General features: G+C 56.3%; 3 protein-coding genes across 3 annotated transcripts; 1 reads left to right on the forward strand and 2 right to left on the reverse strand.

The window, feature by feature from the left end:
• Positions 1–429: 429 nt before the first annotated feature.
• THITE_2121245 (uncharacterized protein) lies at positions 430–2809 on the reverse strand. The gene is made up of 2 exons (XM_003656470.1): positions 612–2809; positions 430–529 (listed from the first exon to the last, which is right to left on the reverse strand). The coding sequence occupies exon 1, from the start codon at positions 2053–2055 to the stop codon at positions 730–732; it is 1326 nt and encodes a 441-aa protein (XP_003656518.1). The 5' UTR covers positions 2056–2809; the 3' UTR covers positions 430–529; positions 612–729.
• Positions 2810–10353: 7544 nt separating this feature from the next.
• THITE_2091683 (uncharacterized protein) lies at positions 10354–11371 on the forward strand (the record flags this gene model as incomplete). Its single annotated transcript, XM_003656471.1, has 2 exons — positions 10354–11024; positions 11074–11371. The coding sequence occupies 2 exons, from the start codon at positions 10354–10356 to the stop codon at positions 11369–11371; spliced, it is 969 nt and encodes a 322-aa protein (XP_003656519.1).
• A 1466-nt stretch (positions 11372–12837) lies between these two features.
• On the reverse strand, positions 12838–13825 carry THITE_2121250 (uncharacterized protein). Its single transcript, XM_003656472.1, has one exon. It carries the CDS (start codon positions 13809–13811, stop codon positions 12960–12962), a length of 852 nt encoding a protein of 283 aa, XP_003656520.1. The 5' UTR covers positions 13812–13825; the 3' UTR covers positions 12838–12959.
• Positions 13826–15962: the final 2137 nt, after the last annotated feature.

Here is a 15962-nt window from a genome sequence, read left to right on the forward strand (position 1 = left end):
AGGAGGCGGTTGGAGCCTTGAAGGGGAAGAAAGCGGTGACGGGCGGATCCTTTTCTCCGCCGACGACATCAGAGGACAACGAGGAATTATGCACTGAGAAAGGCAGGAGGATGGCGGGACAGTTTTGGGTTGTTCTTATTCGTTCATTCTCAGCCCATTCGTGTTTCGCACTGCACAGTGCTTTTTTTGCTTGGCCGAAGGCACATGGCATTGCTCGGTAGCGTTAAGTTTTAACCCACAGTGACAGCGAGTAACTATCCAAGTTCATGGGGCTGGAGCCCCAGGACAAGTTGCCAATACCTGTCAAATGGAAGAGATCAAACCGGACTCCAATGCTGGGTAACTAGGTAGTTGATAAACAGACACATTGAAACGTGTTTTTCAAACACTATGCGGACGTCAATCCCGAAAATTCCCGCCTCCACCACCCGGCTCAGAACTGCACCATCAAAAATTCTACCATAAAAGGCGGCGGTTCAAGTGACTGTAGGGAGCTTGACAGCTGGTTCCTGCTCGACTTGGTGCTCGTCTGGGGCTTGCTGTCGGTTTAATTAGCACAACTCTGTCGCCGACGTTCACAGACGCAGACCAAGCCGGGGGGAAGCACCCACCTGATGATTATGTCGCGACATCGAGTGTCCAGATATCAGCACAGCCAAGAAAACCGATGGTGTATTTCCAAGCAGGCGGAGGGCATTGGCACGAAGCCCCAAGCCAAGCGACGGGCCATCACCGTCTCCTCGACGGCGACGAAAGAGGAACGATGGCGTGGCAATCGAAGCATTTCGTCTCATGAGGGCGCCAGTGGAACTTCAAGCACCGGCAGACCCAGACGGCCTCGTTTGGTTTGAGGGGCTTGTGGAGCTCGATCAAGTCCAGGGCGCGGTAATACCCTTTCCGGAGGCCGCAGTCGATGCAGAACCGCCGGACGCCCCAGGTCTCCCGGATTCGCTGGTCCATGTTGCCGTCGTCGTCTGCGGGGCCGTTCGCCGTCGCCGTGATTCCGAGGCCGCTGCGGCCGTCACTCGCGGCCGCGCCGGCGAGGCTGCTCCTCGTCAATGTGGGGTCGTAATGCGGGTTCGCCGGGGGCGTCAGGCCGGCCGATCTCGCCCCCTCTCCGCCGTCTTCGATCGCGCCGGTCTGCCTCGGGGACGAGTTGCCCCACTTAAACAGCTCGAAGCGGTCGAAGCCCTTGAGCTTGAAGCAATGGTAGCAGGCAAACCAGGGCGGCGTCTTGCCCTTGCATCTCTTCGCGCTGCCGGATTCGGGCTTCTCGTCCTCGCCGTAACGCCCGTAGTACTGCTCTGCGTACAGCATGCCCTCCAGCTTGACATGATCAGGCAGGTTGTCCGGGTGGAAGTTTTCCCTGAACCATCGAGAGGCTTGGGCTGCCCTGCAGCATTGATACCAGGTGAGATACTTTCGGATCTCGGCAACGACGCAGGGCGGCAGCCGCTGCAGCAGCTTCAGGCCGTTGGGCTTCTTGGCCGCCTCGGGCTTGTTCATCACGGCCTGGCGGCGAGTTGGCCGCGGCACCTGGTAGGATGGCAAGTCCGGCGAGGGATGGTAGCCAGGCGCCGTCGTCGCGAAGGATGGATAAGGCTGGGCGTATGCTTGGTAGGAGAGGTCGGATGACTGCGATGGGAGCGAGGCGACCAGGTATCCGCCGCAAGCAGAGCTTTGCGAAAAGGCTCTCGGAGCCTGGATCTGCGGGTAAAGAGCGAGCGGCGCGGAGAGCTCGAACTGCGAGGGGCTCGGCATCAACGACGTCGGCAGCCCTTGGGTCTGATGCGCACGATCGTGGGCTGGTCCCGGGTAGTGACTCCTGGCGTACACGAGGGAGTCTGACCCCGGCTCAGAAATTCCCGATGCCGGCGACAATGCCCGTGACATGTTGCCGGGAGGGGCGCTGACGGTGCTGAATGGAGTCGAGTACGAAGTCGAGGACGAGTTTGAAGAGACGGAAGAGGAGCGCGTCTCTAGCGCAGACCTGGCTGACAACGGAGACAAGTAGTAGCTCTCGTGGTGATAGGACAAGTCACGGTTCGGATCCATGATGGAGACGGGTTGTTTGATCGAGCCCTAGGCACTGACGTGGTGCGAGCAGACGATGCAAAGGGAACACACCAGCGGGCTTTCTTGTATAGGACTGTCAACTTTGGGAGAGGAAAGGGGGGAAAAGTCGCGGCGGAGTGAGGGAAGCCACGGCAGATAACGAGCCGTGGTTGCCGTTCTCCCTGATGGCCTGGTCCCGTCGCTGCACTACGGGTGTTTCCAGCAGCCGAGTCAGAGCACTGTGGTTGACGGCATTCAACACTGGGTGAGGGAAGCCGCCTATCAGGTCGGCTTCTGGGAGGCGCCGTGCTTGTTGCCCTGTCAGGAAACAGCCTGGTCGGCAGGGGGGCGCGGAATACCCGAGGCGAATACAGACAGTAAGCTGCTGAATGCCCCGCAACTCAAATCGACCGCGACGCAGGAGCCCGGGAAATGGGCAGAGGACCGAACTGATACGGCAAAGACCACCGGCGGGTATGATGGTGACGGAGTGCCGATAGCAATTCCGCGAAGAACGCGACTGAGAGGATCAAGTGCCGCAGTCTCTGGCTCCAAGTGGTCCGGTAAACAAGGTGAGCTTGAAAGCGGAGGAGCAGAGAAGAGGGAGTCGGGAGATCATCTGACAGACTCGGAACGCGGCCAGCCGTCCGGGGGGAAGCAACTTCACCCCAGAAGAGGGGGGGGGGGTAAAGGGGGGAGAGGGTAATGGTGACCGGACAGTATCAGCGCCGGCCGGGCTTGCCCGAGCACCCCAGGGTGCGCGAGCTCAATCGAGTGTAGTGTAGTGTAGTGTCCTCGCGGGTGATTGGCGGTGCACCGTGTGAGACTTGCAGAAGAGAATCGAAGCTAAGTGGGTAGCTTTCTCGGCAAGGCTCTGGACCCTGGTCGCTGAAGTCCAGTCACTCCCGCCCCTGGTCGGCTGCTTCTCAGAAGGCCGGCCCTCGCAGAGCATGTTGGATCCCGAACAGAGCCGAGGAGGGAGAGACGTTGAAGCGAGGCGTCCTTGCGGTTTGTTTCACACTTTATGCACCCTGAGCCAGATCCGGAGCGCTGGGGAGTAATCTTATACAGGCCCCACGGTTTCAAGCAGTAAACGTTCTGGGGCGCCTGGAGGATGAGTGCCGCGGGAATTTCGCGCGGTCGCAGCTGTTTGGGGGGTGCGAGCGAGCGAGGGAGGGTGGAGGGAAGCCGTGTTTCCAATGGGTACTCTCGGCCCCGAAGCCGCCTCTCGTAGACGGCGTCTCCCGGCCGGTCACGCTGGCTGCTCGAGGCCGGTTGGTGGTAGTGTAAATAGCCAACTGGAAACCCCAACGTTACGTTGTATAGTGTATGTACTTGGCAATTTACCTTGCATGGAAGAGGTGATTTTAAACGACTTTCAGAGCGAGGAATAGTGGATCCGATCGGGGCAGCGGTTGACTGGGGTGGGAGGTCCCTGGAGCATCAATCCTGTCCTGGCTGCCTTCGTGCACACTAGGTAGGTATTCCGTAGCCTGCGCGTCGATTCGAATCTGCAATGTTGCTGGAATTCGGCTGGCCCGCCTCCACGGCGGTGCATTGCCGGCGGAGGCAAGGTCCTGCGCGGGCTGGGTGCGCACACACAATACACGTAGTGCATTTTTTCAGGGGTGGAAAAAGTCTTGGGGCACTGGACTCTGGTCCTGCACGATCTGCGATGCGGGTCTGAGCCAGGCCCGGCTGTGCCGCCGGTTGTGCCGTCTGTGTGTCCGAAGAGGCTGCGTTGCTACCTAGTGTACACTAGAGGACGGAAATAGGCCGCATCAGTTGATCGGAAAACGGGAAGAACATGGAAGGACCCGCGAGGAACCCCGCAAGGCCCATGGCTCGGGAGGGTCGTGTGCAGTCTGGCGGCAGCAGGAGCGCAGCGGCAGACGCCCTATGAGAGCGCAGGGCAGCCACCACCTCAAAGTCACCAAAGTCACAAAGAACCAAGTGAACAGGCTCTTGGCAGAGATTTGCTGACCAGCCTCAGCCAACCAGCGCCCAGCATCGGCTGCGCAGCACAGTGTCGGACAGTGTATCCAAACTCTCGGTAACCAATCAAATCGTAGGCTGCGCAGCCTTTGTGACTCGAGCGCATTTTGTGGCATGGGGCCAAGCGCCTTCCTAACTGTGAACTGTGTGGTGTTCCGAAGGGGCCTGCTCCTTCATCGATACACCAACATGCCCTCAATGCCTCACTCACAAACTCGACGTTGCGCGTCGTGCCTTTGGCATCACAAAACGTACCTTGTTCAGTCACCTATTTCCCCATTGCCCAGGCCACGCTGCTTTGGCATTTTCTCTCGTCCACAGCTACCCAGGAGTGTTATGCCGTGCCACGTCAGTCCGAGAGGGCCAAGGGACAACGGTGCGGTCTAGCTCTTGCGCAGGTAAGGATACACACTTCGCAGCAAATCAACGGCGCAGCAAACCCCGTAGCCCCGAAGCTGTTTGCCGCACACCGCAGTCATGATTCCCAGTCCATGTGCACTACACACACTAACCTGCCAGGTTCATACTCGCAGTGCTCCAGAGGTACCCACTTTCCGTAAGTTGCCGCAGGCGTGGGGCACCATGCCGAAGCTGTTCGCTCGACCCACCCGTTGGCGCTAGTTTTACGGACTAAATGCATAAAGTCCGCGGTCTTCTTTGGCCGGCCAATGAAATTCAGCCCGCGCTTTTGGGAATAGCGCCTTTTTGCTGCAAGGCCGTCCACGGGTGGCTCAAGTTCGATGCGCCGCTGATTGGCCGTAGTGTTGTGTGAAGCGCTGGATGAGCAGACTCGCGTGTTGATCTTCTTCAGGTTCAAGACACGACGGATGTCCACGAGGGAAAACGGCCAAGTGCTGGCAGGCCGCCTCAGTGACATTACCTAGTAGTGTGCTTGAGTTTTGGTACCGCATCCTCCCTGGCACAATTGAATCGACGATGCAAAAGCCAATCGGGCGTGATGCAATCCTCTTGGAGGCGGATTGAAAGTTATCCAGCGCTAGTGTACTGGGGTTGCGGACGGCAGACGGTGGGACCCCTAATGCCCGGCGAGTCGTTCCGAATGTCCTTCCGCAAATCGAATAACTACACTAATGCCTCGGGCATCTCCAGGTCGATCACCGACGCGCCTTTGTTCAATGACGATCCACGGGCCCGTTTCTGTGACATGCTGGCCAGCGATGAAATGCTGATAACTATCAGTAGGTTACCCCCGTCGCACGGGTACATACCTGCAGAAAAGCAGCTTTGATGATCTCTAGAATCACAAGTCCCAGATGAGCGCGCTGGCATTGAGGCTCCATAATTAGCAGCTGGCCGCCTTGCCGAGCACGACTGGGCTGGGTTGGCTACGTGTGCCAACGAGCCACCGTTTTCCTTCCCAACAAGCGCCAGATTTCAGCTCGTTTCTGCGGCCATCGTCCCTTCCAGCAAGCGCCCCCTCGCAACATACAATCAATCAGCCCGGCCTACCTGCTGCGCACTCGGACAAGCTCCCTCTCTTACTCGACTCCATCGCCGGTGCAGCTTGCAGTCTGATCTCCGTGGGCCCGTCCGCGTTCTGAGCCGGCCTTGAGGTCTTCCTCCATCCCGCTTGCTATCGATCCCGTTGCTAAGTTTGGCCTTGAAGTTGGCCGCAAAATCTTCTTGCTAGAACGGTAGCTAACTTTTGACGAGCCCAGGAACAGGGAACCGAATTCCGAGCGCCACCGAGCTGCCTCATCTTTTTTCCGTCGATCTCCATCTGCCACACCACATTTACACTACACTACCGTGATCAGGGTATCCCCACTACTGGAAGGCATGGGGATGCCATAGGGAGGCTCTTCACTTCCTTGTCGAGATTCATCATGACCAACCGGAAGGGAAAATGAGGAGCGGAGTGCTGTCAGATACACGATTCCGCGCGCTACATGCACTCCATCCTTTTCGGCCTATTATTGAAAGAAGTTCACGGGCCAGGCTTGCCCCATAAACCACCTTTCGTTGAGGTAGCGCCGCGCACCCTCTCTACACACCTGCCTGTGTGCAGATGCTCCGGCAGCTCCCTCCTTTTGGTTTGCAGTTTGCCCTTGCGTAGAGCAGAAAAAGCTGGTTGGGGAGGCGGGAGAGGGGGAAGGAAGGTCACTCAGAAAGCGTTCACAGAAGAGCGTTCTGTTGTCCCGTCCCCACAAAAACATCACCGACCACTGCCCCTCCCGTCCTTCCTCTCCGTTCTGGCTGTAGTTATCGTGGCAAGAAATCTTCCACCTGGGTGGCCTGACTATGCGGCAAAAAAAAAAAAAAAAAAAAAAAAAAAAAAAAAAAAAAAAAAGTTCCCTCTATTCCTTTCTCTGTCCACTCTCTTCCCTGTCTCACCAAGGACACCACACAACAATCAACGCTTTGCGAAAGGGGCTGGGCACCTTGGAAACAGAACCGCGCAGATCTAGTGACGGTAATCAGACAGCACACGCGAGCCTTTCGCTGTGCAGGTTCGCGCACTTACAGTCGCTCTTCCACAACCACCTTGTAGTACGAGACCTCCAGGTGAATGGTTTAGCGAACGTGGCTGCGCTCCAGAAACAAAAGGAGAAGTGATCCGCTGAGTCTAAAGTCACAGTGAGATACGAAGGCTCAGGTCCGCACCAGTTCACATTTCTCCATCTGCCAGAGATGCCTCAATTTCCCTCTTCATCATTCTTTGAACAACCGGCTACGAACCATCCCCAGTCACAGCACCGCTTATTCCTCCGGCTTATTGTCCCCCTCGCCGCTAATCGCGCCAATCCCCACCCCTTCCCCGCCAGCTCCTCAATCTTGATTGACAATGTGATTGCTGATAACGACAATAACAAAACTTCACCTTTAGCGCGTGGTTTCCATCTGGTGATTATAGCAATTTGAAACCCGCCGTTAGTGCCCCCCCCCCCCCCCCCCCACCCCCCACCCCTTTTTTTTTTTTTTTTTTTTTTTTTTTTTTTTTTTTTTTTTTGCTCCCTTTTAGACTTGTCAGCCCTCACGGGCCCGCGAGATGCAAACAGACGACAAAGAGACAAGTAACGAAACTTCAAATGCCCATCAACGGCTTGTAGCGTCCGCCTTCAACAACCCCAGCGACCAGCCCGTAACTGGCCCAGTCTGGCTGGCGCCGCGCACAGCGAGACCAACGGTGGCAGGTTTTACACCGAGAATGTAGATGGGTCTCCTTGGGCATCGCTGTGGTGCTGCTGCTCTGCTCCACTGGAAGTACCACGACGTTTGTCAGTGTCTGCAGCCCGGTGACTGTCACGGCAGGCAAGACCTGGTAGTGACTGGAACAAGTTCCAATATCGTGACCGTGCCTGCCCGCTCCATTGCCATGCTATTTCCTCCGCAAGTTGTTGAAAGAATAGTGGTGCCAATGGCAGTGACGTATGTTGGGGATGCTGACCTTGTTCCTGAGGTGGGTTTGGAGGAGGGCCTCGAGAAAACCGAAGGGCCGCTTGCATGCATTGCTGGTTCTCAAGTTATGGTCCTTGAAGAGGCTTTGGTGCCAGGCCTAAGGGGCGAGGACGTGGGACCAGCTGATGCTGGAGCTGTCGCGATGGGCTTTGCCGTGACGGTGACGTTGACAGTCCGTAGAGAATCAGAGCTGAGCACGGCAACCCGTCCATAGGTTATGTGGCTGCGGCTCTTAGCAGGACTGATCATCTGGCGTCGAGCGGGGTGCACCAGTCCGCCGAAGATATTCCCTAAAGCAAATGGAGGAGGCGGTAGCGGAGTGTTGAACAGGGGCGTGATGACCATGCCGTGGTTTGAAATCAAAGATGGTATCGGAAAGGCAGACGTGCCGCTGCAGGCGAGTGCGAAGGCAAGAATGAAAGGGAGAAACATCTTCAAAGAACTTCTGATAAAAACGTCCTTTTCAAATGGTTCCCTGGCAAGGTTCGAATAGCACGCCTCTCTCGCAGGTTTCGAAGAGTCCAAAGTGTTCGTCTTGTGTGCCTGTTTCCCAGCTCCTCATCTAATGCTGCGTAGGATAACAGGGTCCGGATTTCTGCAGACTATTATCGTTTTGAGATCCGTCCCAGTCACAAGGGATGCGCGCCACTCTTGTGAAACGATATACCTCGGACAAAAGCTATCCTAGATCCTGCTGCCTCGGGTGTCATGATGCGTCAATTGCAACAGTCCAGCCAAGGCGTCCCTTTGACACGACATCCCAGATACCGGTTTTTGTGCTTCCACTTGCATCTTCCCCTGTGTGACCACTGTCGTCAGACTTGCAATGAATGCAGCTCATGGTGTGAAGTCCAACTTGAGAAACCCCAAGGCTCGCCATGTTCGGCCCTGTCCCGTGTCCGCCCAAAGAGTTTTGTGAGAGAAGGAAATATTTAACGCGGCAAGCAACCTGTTATCCTCCAACTTCGAGCACGGAAGCAGAAGAAGTCGTCTCGACCTCGTGTTGTACTTCGTACTCATATCATGTGGCAAAAGTGCCCTGTTCGGTACGAGAAGAGAACACATTGTGCAAGGGGGCGAGACAGTGAAGGCTTGTCCTTGTAGGGAATGTTGTATGACTGTGGAAGTGTGCGTGCATGTGCGTAAAACTGCACAACAAGCAAGCCGGTCAGATAGTTCGACTCCGGCAAGACATTGTGGGGAAAGAGCGTTTGCATGTCTTACTGAAAGACCAGTAGCGAACTGCTTTGACACCGAAACGTCCTTGAGATTGTGAATCTTCTTCCACATGATCGTGAATGCAAAATCATTCAACCTTTTTCTGGGAGCTCCAGCATGCTTTTGAGGGCCGGGGCAAAGCGCAGGGTACTCACACCAATTCTGTTCCATAAGGAAGTGGGTTAGAGGAACGAACAGGTGCGGAGGGGTTGTCGAGATTTCGCTCTTTCTTCACCGTTGCTTGGTAGCGACATCAGCCCTCTGTTCCTGGACAGTTGTTAACAGCCTGCTACTTTAGAAGCTGGATGCTCTGAATGCATATGGAGTGCATAGGGAGAGAGAGGGTGGTTGGAGAATAGATTTCATTGCAAATCTGCTTTGGCTTCATATCCCGTTGGCAAGCGCATGCTTTGAGACCAAGCAAGGCCGTGGTATAAGCATGCTGCGCAGGAATTCGATGTGGAGAGTTGCACTATGCTGGCGTTCTCTGCGTGCACTCGCTTGTCCTGAACAGGTCCCATACGCGGACCATACGGACCATACGGGGACGCGTTGTAGCGTCTTCCTTGCCGTGTATGTCACAGAGGCTGGAAGAGCCGCACCATCTTTCACAGGGGCAAAAGCCTGAACCTTCGCCCTTCGTCTCCATGCAGTCCTCCTCCTAGTCTTTGGCCAGTTGCCCAGGCTATCCAGCTTTCTTTCCACCTGGTTCTCCCTCCCAGGTGCTTCAAAAACAACGATACTCCCGTTTTCCTCGCAGCATTGCAACTGGAAGCAGCCCAGGAGAACCAGAGCAGTACGAACTCGCTCGTGCCTTCCCTTCTCTGGTTTTGGAGAAGCCATCAGTCTGCCACGCCACGCGTCAGCTGGAAAATTTCATTCTGAACAGCTGGCCCTCGTCTTGACACGCATTATCGATCATCTCTGCTTGGGAAGAGCCAATTGGAAAGGTCCTCACCAGACGAGCAGACTCAAAAGTCCATTCCCGGACTCAAAGGTGGGAAGTCTGTTTACTCCCCTGAGCTCAGCAGAACCACCCTCAGTTAGCTGCCTGCCGTGAGTGTGTTGCTGTTCGGGGCTCGTGGAGTTTTTCTTCTGCGAGCACATGCCCTCAGCTCCCGCCCCGACTCTCTTTCTTCCCCTGTTGGTCACAGCAACAACCACCTTCCACATCTCCCCCCTCTTCGGTTTTGGGAGCCAACATCTCTGCCTCAAGCCAGCCCAAGGTGATCGAAAAACAACCAGAATTAACAGGTGCTTCGTCTCTCCTGCTTTCTGCAAAGCAAACATCGACGAAGCGACCCTCCTCCAGTCCTCCAGCATTCTTCGAAATCCCCGACGCCATCGCTGCAACATTGGGACTGCGACCGCTCTCTTGAATCCCGACCGATTGCCGAAGCAAGGCACAGGAACGAGTCCTTTCTCCCATCAGAAGGAAGAACGAGAGACAGATCCAGTGCTTTGCACTGGAAAGAGACCACTTTCTCTCGAGCACCACGTAGTGCAGCGATCAAGCCTTCCGCTAGTTCGCAGCCACCAGCAGCAGTGAGTGACCCGAACACCAACCATGACAACCTGATGGCATCTCCTAACCAAACACTCACTTAAAGTTAGCCGACACGATCTGAGCTTTCATCAAACTCCATTGAGAAGACCAACCTCAGCATGTCCACGACGCAGAGTTCCGTGGCGGGCCTTCCAGCCGCCGCTCTCATATCTTTGAAAGCCGACCAGTCTGTCCTTGACCGTAGTTGCTTTGCCGGCTTTGGCGCTCAGCATGAGACAGAAGCTGCAATGCCACTTCCCTCCAATGAGAGCGTCGCCGCCGGAATCTCGCAGCTGTCCATCGGGTCCTCCAAGCAGGAGCCACCAAAGCGAGAGCCCCGGAGAGAAGGCAACGAGAATCCGGAGCCCACCCTGCTCCCCGAGCCTGCCATCACGGGTACTCCTGAAGGCTCCGGGGCAGCAACATCGCCGAGCGGTGGCGGCTCCAGTAGTCAAGACGAGGATGTTGCCGGAGGATGGGACCCTAGGGACGAAGAGTACCCCGTCGCCCCGCCTCCGTCCCCGGCGGACCGAAAGACGGCGGCGGGGTTTGAGCAGTTCTTCAGAATCCAGCCGTCAAGACTGGGCGGGTTGGGAGCTTTCGCGGTGAGGGAGCTCAAGAGGGGGGAGACCATCCTGGTGGAGAAGCCGATCCTGCGCACCACCCACTTCCGGCTCATGCCGGATTATCACAGCCTCTCCGAGGAAGCGAAGAGGGTGTACCTGAGCCTCCACGGCGGCGAGGATGGGGACCCCTTCAGCAGGGTCGAACGGATCAAAAGCCTGAATTCGTGAGTGTCCTGGTCCCGTGGTCCCGGATCTCTATTCTGACTGAAGCAGCTTTGTCGTCCCAGGTGGGATCGCAATCTTCGAGATCGCTTCTCGCTTCAACCATGCTTGCGCGTCAGTGCGGAATGTCCAGTACGTATTTGACGACGAGCGGGGCGTCCTCTCACTCACCATTTGTCAAGACGTCGTCCCGGCGGGCACTGAGCTCTTGCTCAACTACGGCGGTTCGCCTATCGACCTGTACACGACCTACGGCTTCCGATGCGCCTGCGGCGGCTGCACGCCGCTAACCGACGAAGACATCAGAAGACTGAAGGACGAGACGTATGGGATCTTCGAGCCTTGGTAGACTGCCGTCTTGTTCTTCTGGGTTGACGAGCAAACGGTTGCTCAGCAAGAACGTCGTCGCCGTCTGTACGAGCGGTTGCTTTTCTTTTCTTCTCTTCTCCGCCCTTTCCCTCCTTCTTCTTCTTTTTCCCTTCTCCATTTTTTTTCGTCTTCTTGTTCTGTAAATGACGGCTTCGGCTTCCAGTGGTTCAGGAGAAGAGCTAGCCCCGGTTTAATGGTGATTTCCTCTGAGTTCCGTCACAAGGCGAGCAACTGCAAGGCGTGACATGTGCTTGTCTAAACGGGAAAGAACACACTGGTCGGAATGGCGCACACGGCGGAGCCTACCGTGGGGTCAGCTTCGACGTCAGTAACCGCCTGATGGTTGAAGACCCGCTCTGGCCGGCCCCATGTGGGTGGCATGCGCCTGGCATGCGGCTGCCAGTCGCTCAAGGACGACAAGAACAAATCTCCTCAGCTCAAGGCGACACTCATTCGCTGGATGCACAGATTGGTTGGCAGGTATGGTGCACTTCTGCACATTCCTTGTGCGAGAGTTGCGTGGCTCCTTGGTCCCAGGGCGTGTCTTGAGCCTTCCCTTTCTGAGCTGACGGGCGTTGAGCGGCAGCAGTGGCTGTTCATAGCTCCCTGCCTCCCCCTCATCTGTCTCGGCAATACGGGCCCTGTTCTCTGCCCCAAACCTTCTACAAAAGTTGTTGCCTGACGTTACCGTGCCCTGTAAAGCATGAATGGATAGGTAACTTTGCGCCCTCCCCTGGCTCAGGCCCTCCCATGGCTCATGAACTCATAAATAGAGGGACAGATGCTGGAAGGACACGGAAGTAGCACGAAGGAGACAGCAGAACAACCCTGGCACATGGTATGGCACGTTGAGTTAGGTAATTTACCAGTTACCCGGTCCTGTAAGCTGTTACTCACAGTCCAAAGCAGGCACCTCGACATTGAGTTTGGTGCTTCCCCTTTTCTTCCAGTGCGTGAACAGGTGGTCAAGCCGGCGGGGTCGGTGCTAGGACAAGTGGTATGACAATGGACGTCTAGAACATGCAACAGTATCTGGGGCGGTGACAAGGAGATGTTGCGTCTTTCGGCGGACAGGTTGATCAGGTTCACCGGGGTGGTGTGTGCTTGTGTCCACGAGATCAAGCAAATGCCTCAAAAACCCCAATAGAGGGAACTACCATCCAACAAGTCGAATTTAACCTCTTTCGCCCGCATGAAAAAAAAAAAAAAAAAAAAAAAAAAAAGAAAAGAAAAAAAAAAGGAAAAGGCATTGTCGCTGTGTATTCCGTACCTGATGCATCAACCCCCAATCCCCACACCCCATCCCCACCACGCCGTCCCCTCATTCCGTGTCCCGCGATGGCATCTCATAACGCCATCGCTCTCTCTATCGAGAGGACAATGATATCCAAGCAACCGAGTGTCTATTTTGGGTATCGAAATCTCTATCCTCATCTCGCGATATGCGTGCCCTGAGACGTGAGCTCTTGACCGTTTAGCCCTTCAAATAACAGCAAAAAGAATACTGGCGCAAGCACAACACACTCCTCAAGTCATCTCAAGCCCCAGTCCATCATCCAACTCCCTCCTCATTTGTGTTTGAGCGTCAAATCGCCCGTTGAAAAGAGCTCCAGCTTGATGCGCGCCGCCGCAACGCCCCGTGCCTCGAGGTACTCAGAGATGTCGAGCATGAACTGCTCCGGGCCGCAGATGTAGTACTCGGTCCCGCTGTTCTGCAGGTGCAGGTCTTGCGGGTCGAGCTTGGCGAGGTCCATGCGGCAGCCGTAGTCGTACGTAACGCCCGCGACGTCGCTGCTGGTCACTCGTGTCTTGAAAATGCAGGTGCGGAAGTTGGGGTTCTCTCGCTGCAGCTGCGCCAGGTGCTCCGCAAATGGCACGCTGTGCCGGGAGCTGTGGATCCACGAAACGGGCCGCCCGGGCTGGGTCTGGGCGACGGTGTTGGCGATGGCCACCATGGGCGTGACACCGACGCCGGCCGAGATCAGCACGATCGGCATCGTGCTGGTGTTGTTGACGTCGAGGAAGAATTCGCCGGCCGGGTGGGACAGCTCGACGGTGGAGCCGGGTGTCATGTGGTCGATGAGCATGTTAGACACGAGCCCCGGGTAGAAGTAGGACGTGGAGACCGAGTTGGCGTAGAGCGCCCCCTCGTCGCGCTTGACGCTGATACGGTAGTAGTCCTCCCTCCAGGACTCGCTGAGCGAGTACTGGCGCGCCTGCATGTAGCCGTCGGGCGTGGGTATTCGCAGCGACACGTACTGGCCGGGGAAGAACTTGGGCAGCTTCTTGCCGTCCAGCGGCACCAGGTAGAACGAGTAGATGTCGTCCGACTCGGGGATCACTCTGTCGACCTTGAACTTGCGCCACGATGGCCAACTGTCGAAGTCCTTGTAGATCTGGGCCTCGCGGCCGATCAACATCTTGGCCAGCAGCCTGTTTTGACAATACGAGTTAGTCCTTCCTTAATCGGGACAGCGGGAGCAGCTCGGGGGGCAGAGGAACTGTCTGGGGAAACAGCCAAGAACTCAGATTTGACGGACCAGTACGCTTTCTCCCACGCGGCGAATACGGCGGGGGTCATGGCAGGGCCCAGCACCTCGCCAAAGGCTCTGAGCAGGTACTTGCCGACAATCTCGTAGTGCTCCGGCTGGATGCCGAGCGAGCAGTGCTTGTTACACATGCGCTCGAACTTGGGAATTAGCTCGCTGATGTTGGTGATGTTGGAGGCGAAGCTGAGAATGACCGAAGTCAGGGCCCGCGGCTGCCGCCCAGTCTTCAGGTTGACGCTGTTGAAGAGGCTGTTCAGTTCCGGATGGTCTCGCAGCATGTTTCTGTAGAAGATGGTCGTAATCTTCTCGCCGTGTTCCCGAAGCGCCGGGATGGTGTCCTTGACGAGCTTTGACTGCTGGTATGAGAGCGCCATGGCTTGACCTTAGTGAATGCCTCTTGGGTCCGGATGCCGCGAAGGAACATTAACAAACAGAGGAGTGAGCGGAACGCAGGGACGAACGGCTCTTCCGGCGGGCGGCTGGATCGCCATGGAGTTTTATCACCGCGACGGGCTGAAGCCAAGGAGTGGACCATCTCTCCGATTGCTTCTGCTTCATTTGGTTTATGCCGCCTTCTTGCGTTTTCTGGTACCGTGGCGAGTCAAAAAAAATTCCACCTCGGCACCCCAGTCTCGTACGACGACGGGGATGTTGATGGTGTGGACAGTGGACACTAGTCGGACCCCACGCCACTTCTCCATGCATTCACTCCGTATAGTGGACCTTAGTGTAGTAGTGTAGTACGGAGTAGTTAAGGTCCATGTATTCCGTGCATACCTCCCCAGTCTAACGTTCCAGAAGGTTGGGGGGCAGGGCTCGCGTGCTTGATATCGCGCTGATCCGCGGAGTTTCGAGCGCCGCAGCTGGGGATCCAAACTGGGAAAGATTGATTTCCATTCACACAAACCGAAGACGCGGTGTCTCTGGACACAATTTGGCGCCCGCTGGTGATGACCATGCTACGGGCACGATTCCCATGATGTCCTGTGTGCATGTACCGGCATCACCGGCATGCATGCCGCAGTGGGGCTCAAATGGACTCAGCCCTGGCAAATTCCGCAGCCCGAACATTCCCGACTGACCCACAGTCACGCTTCAGCCGTTACGCCAATCTCTCTTTGGCAAGTCCTCCGCACATCCGCTCCCGACGGGAGGAATTGGTGAAAATGGCTGAGAAGGTTCGGCAAGGGCGATTTTTCGAGAAAATTTCTAGAAGGCATCAAAGCTGGGACAACGGTTCTAGACACACTAGTGTACACTATGAAGGTCGGCGGAGCTGAATTCACTTAGGTCTAACCACACGGTACGGAGAACTGTACCTCCATGCGGAGGTAAGGCGCAGCGCATCGGGCTGGCAGCCGCACCTGGCTGGCGAGCCTCCAATCGGCGTCCCGTCCATCGATATCCGACAACTTCTCGGCTACCTACTCGGTCCTCCGTACATACAACGTCACCGTGCCTTAGTGGGCATGAAGGCGCATTGTGGACAATGCTCGGGAGGCTACGGAACTGCTGGCGGGCCAGAACGCCGCAGTTCCATCATCAGCAGGCGATGCCGGGAGTAAGAACTAGCGTAGCGGTCGAAGCCCTGTCGGTGGCGCCATAGATGCGCCGATGCGCACGCATCACGACGCTGTTGAGTGGAGCCGCGGTTCAAATTAGCATTCGCGAAGTGCCGGATCGTCTGATGCGCTGTTCGCTTGTCATTTCAATGGAGTTGGGAACCGGCCAGTTCTTACCTATCCCATGTAACGAGTCGGCGCCGGAAGTTGGGGAGGTGGGAAATCCAACATGGAGAGAGGAAGCGCACACTAGTGCCGTTATAGGGTCCTTTCGTAATAGTTACGCGAGCGGGCAGGTTTCATTCATGGCAGCGGTTGGCTTACAATACGTGGTTAATGCGTTTTGCGGCAACGCTAAATGTTCGTGTTGGCAACTTCCCTCCGCAACGCGGCTGGGAATTGGGGAGATGGAGGCGATGCGGCAACCATGGCGATCTCCGATCCGGGGTTGAACGTACCT

The sequence above is a fragment of the Thermothielavioides terrestris genome, chromosome 5 (genome assembly GCF_000226115.1).
Source record: "Thermothielavioides terrestris NRRL 8126 chromosome 5, complete sequence".
Lineage (NCBI taxonomy): Eukaryota > Fungi > Ascomycota > Sordariomycetes > Sordariales > Chaetomiaceae > Thermothielavioides > Thermothielavioides terrestris.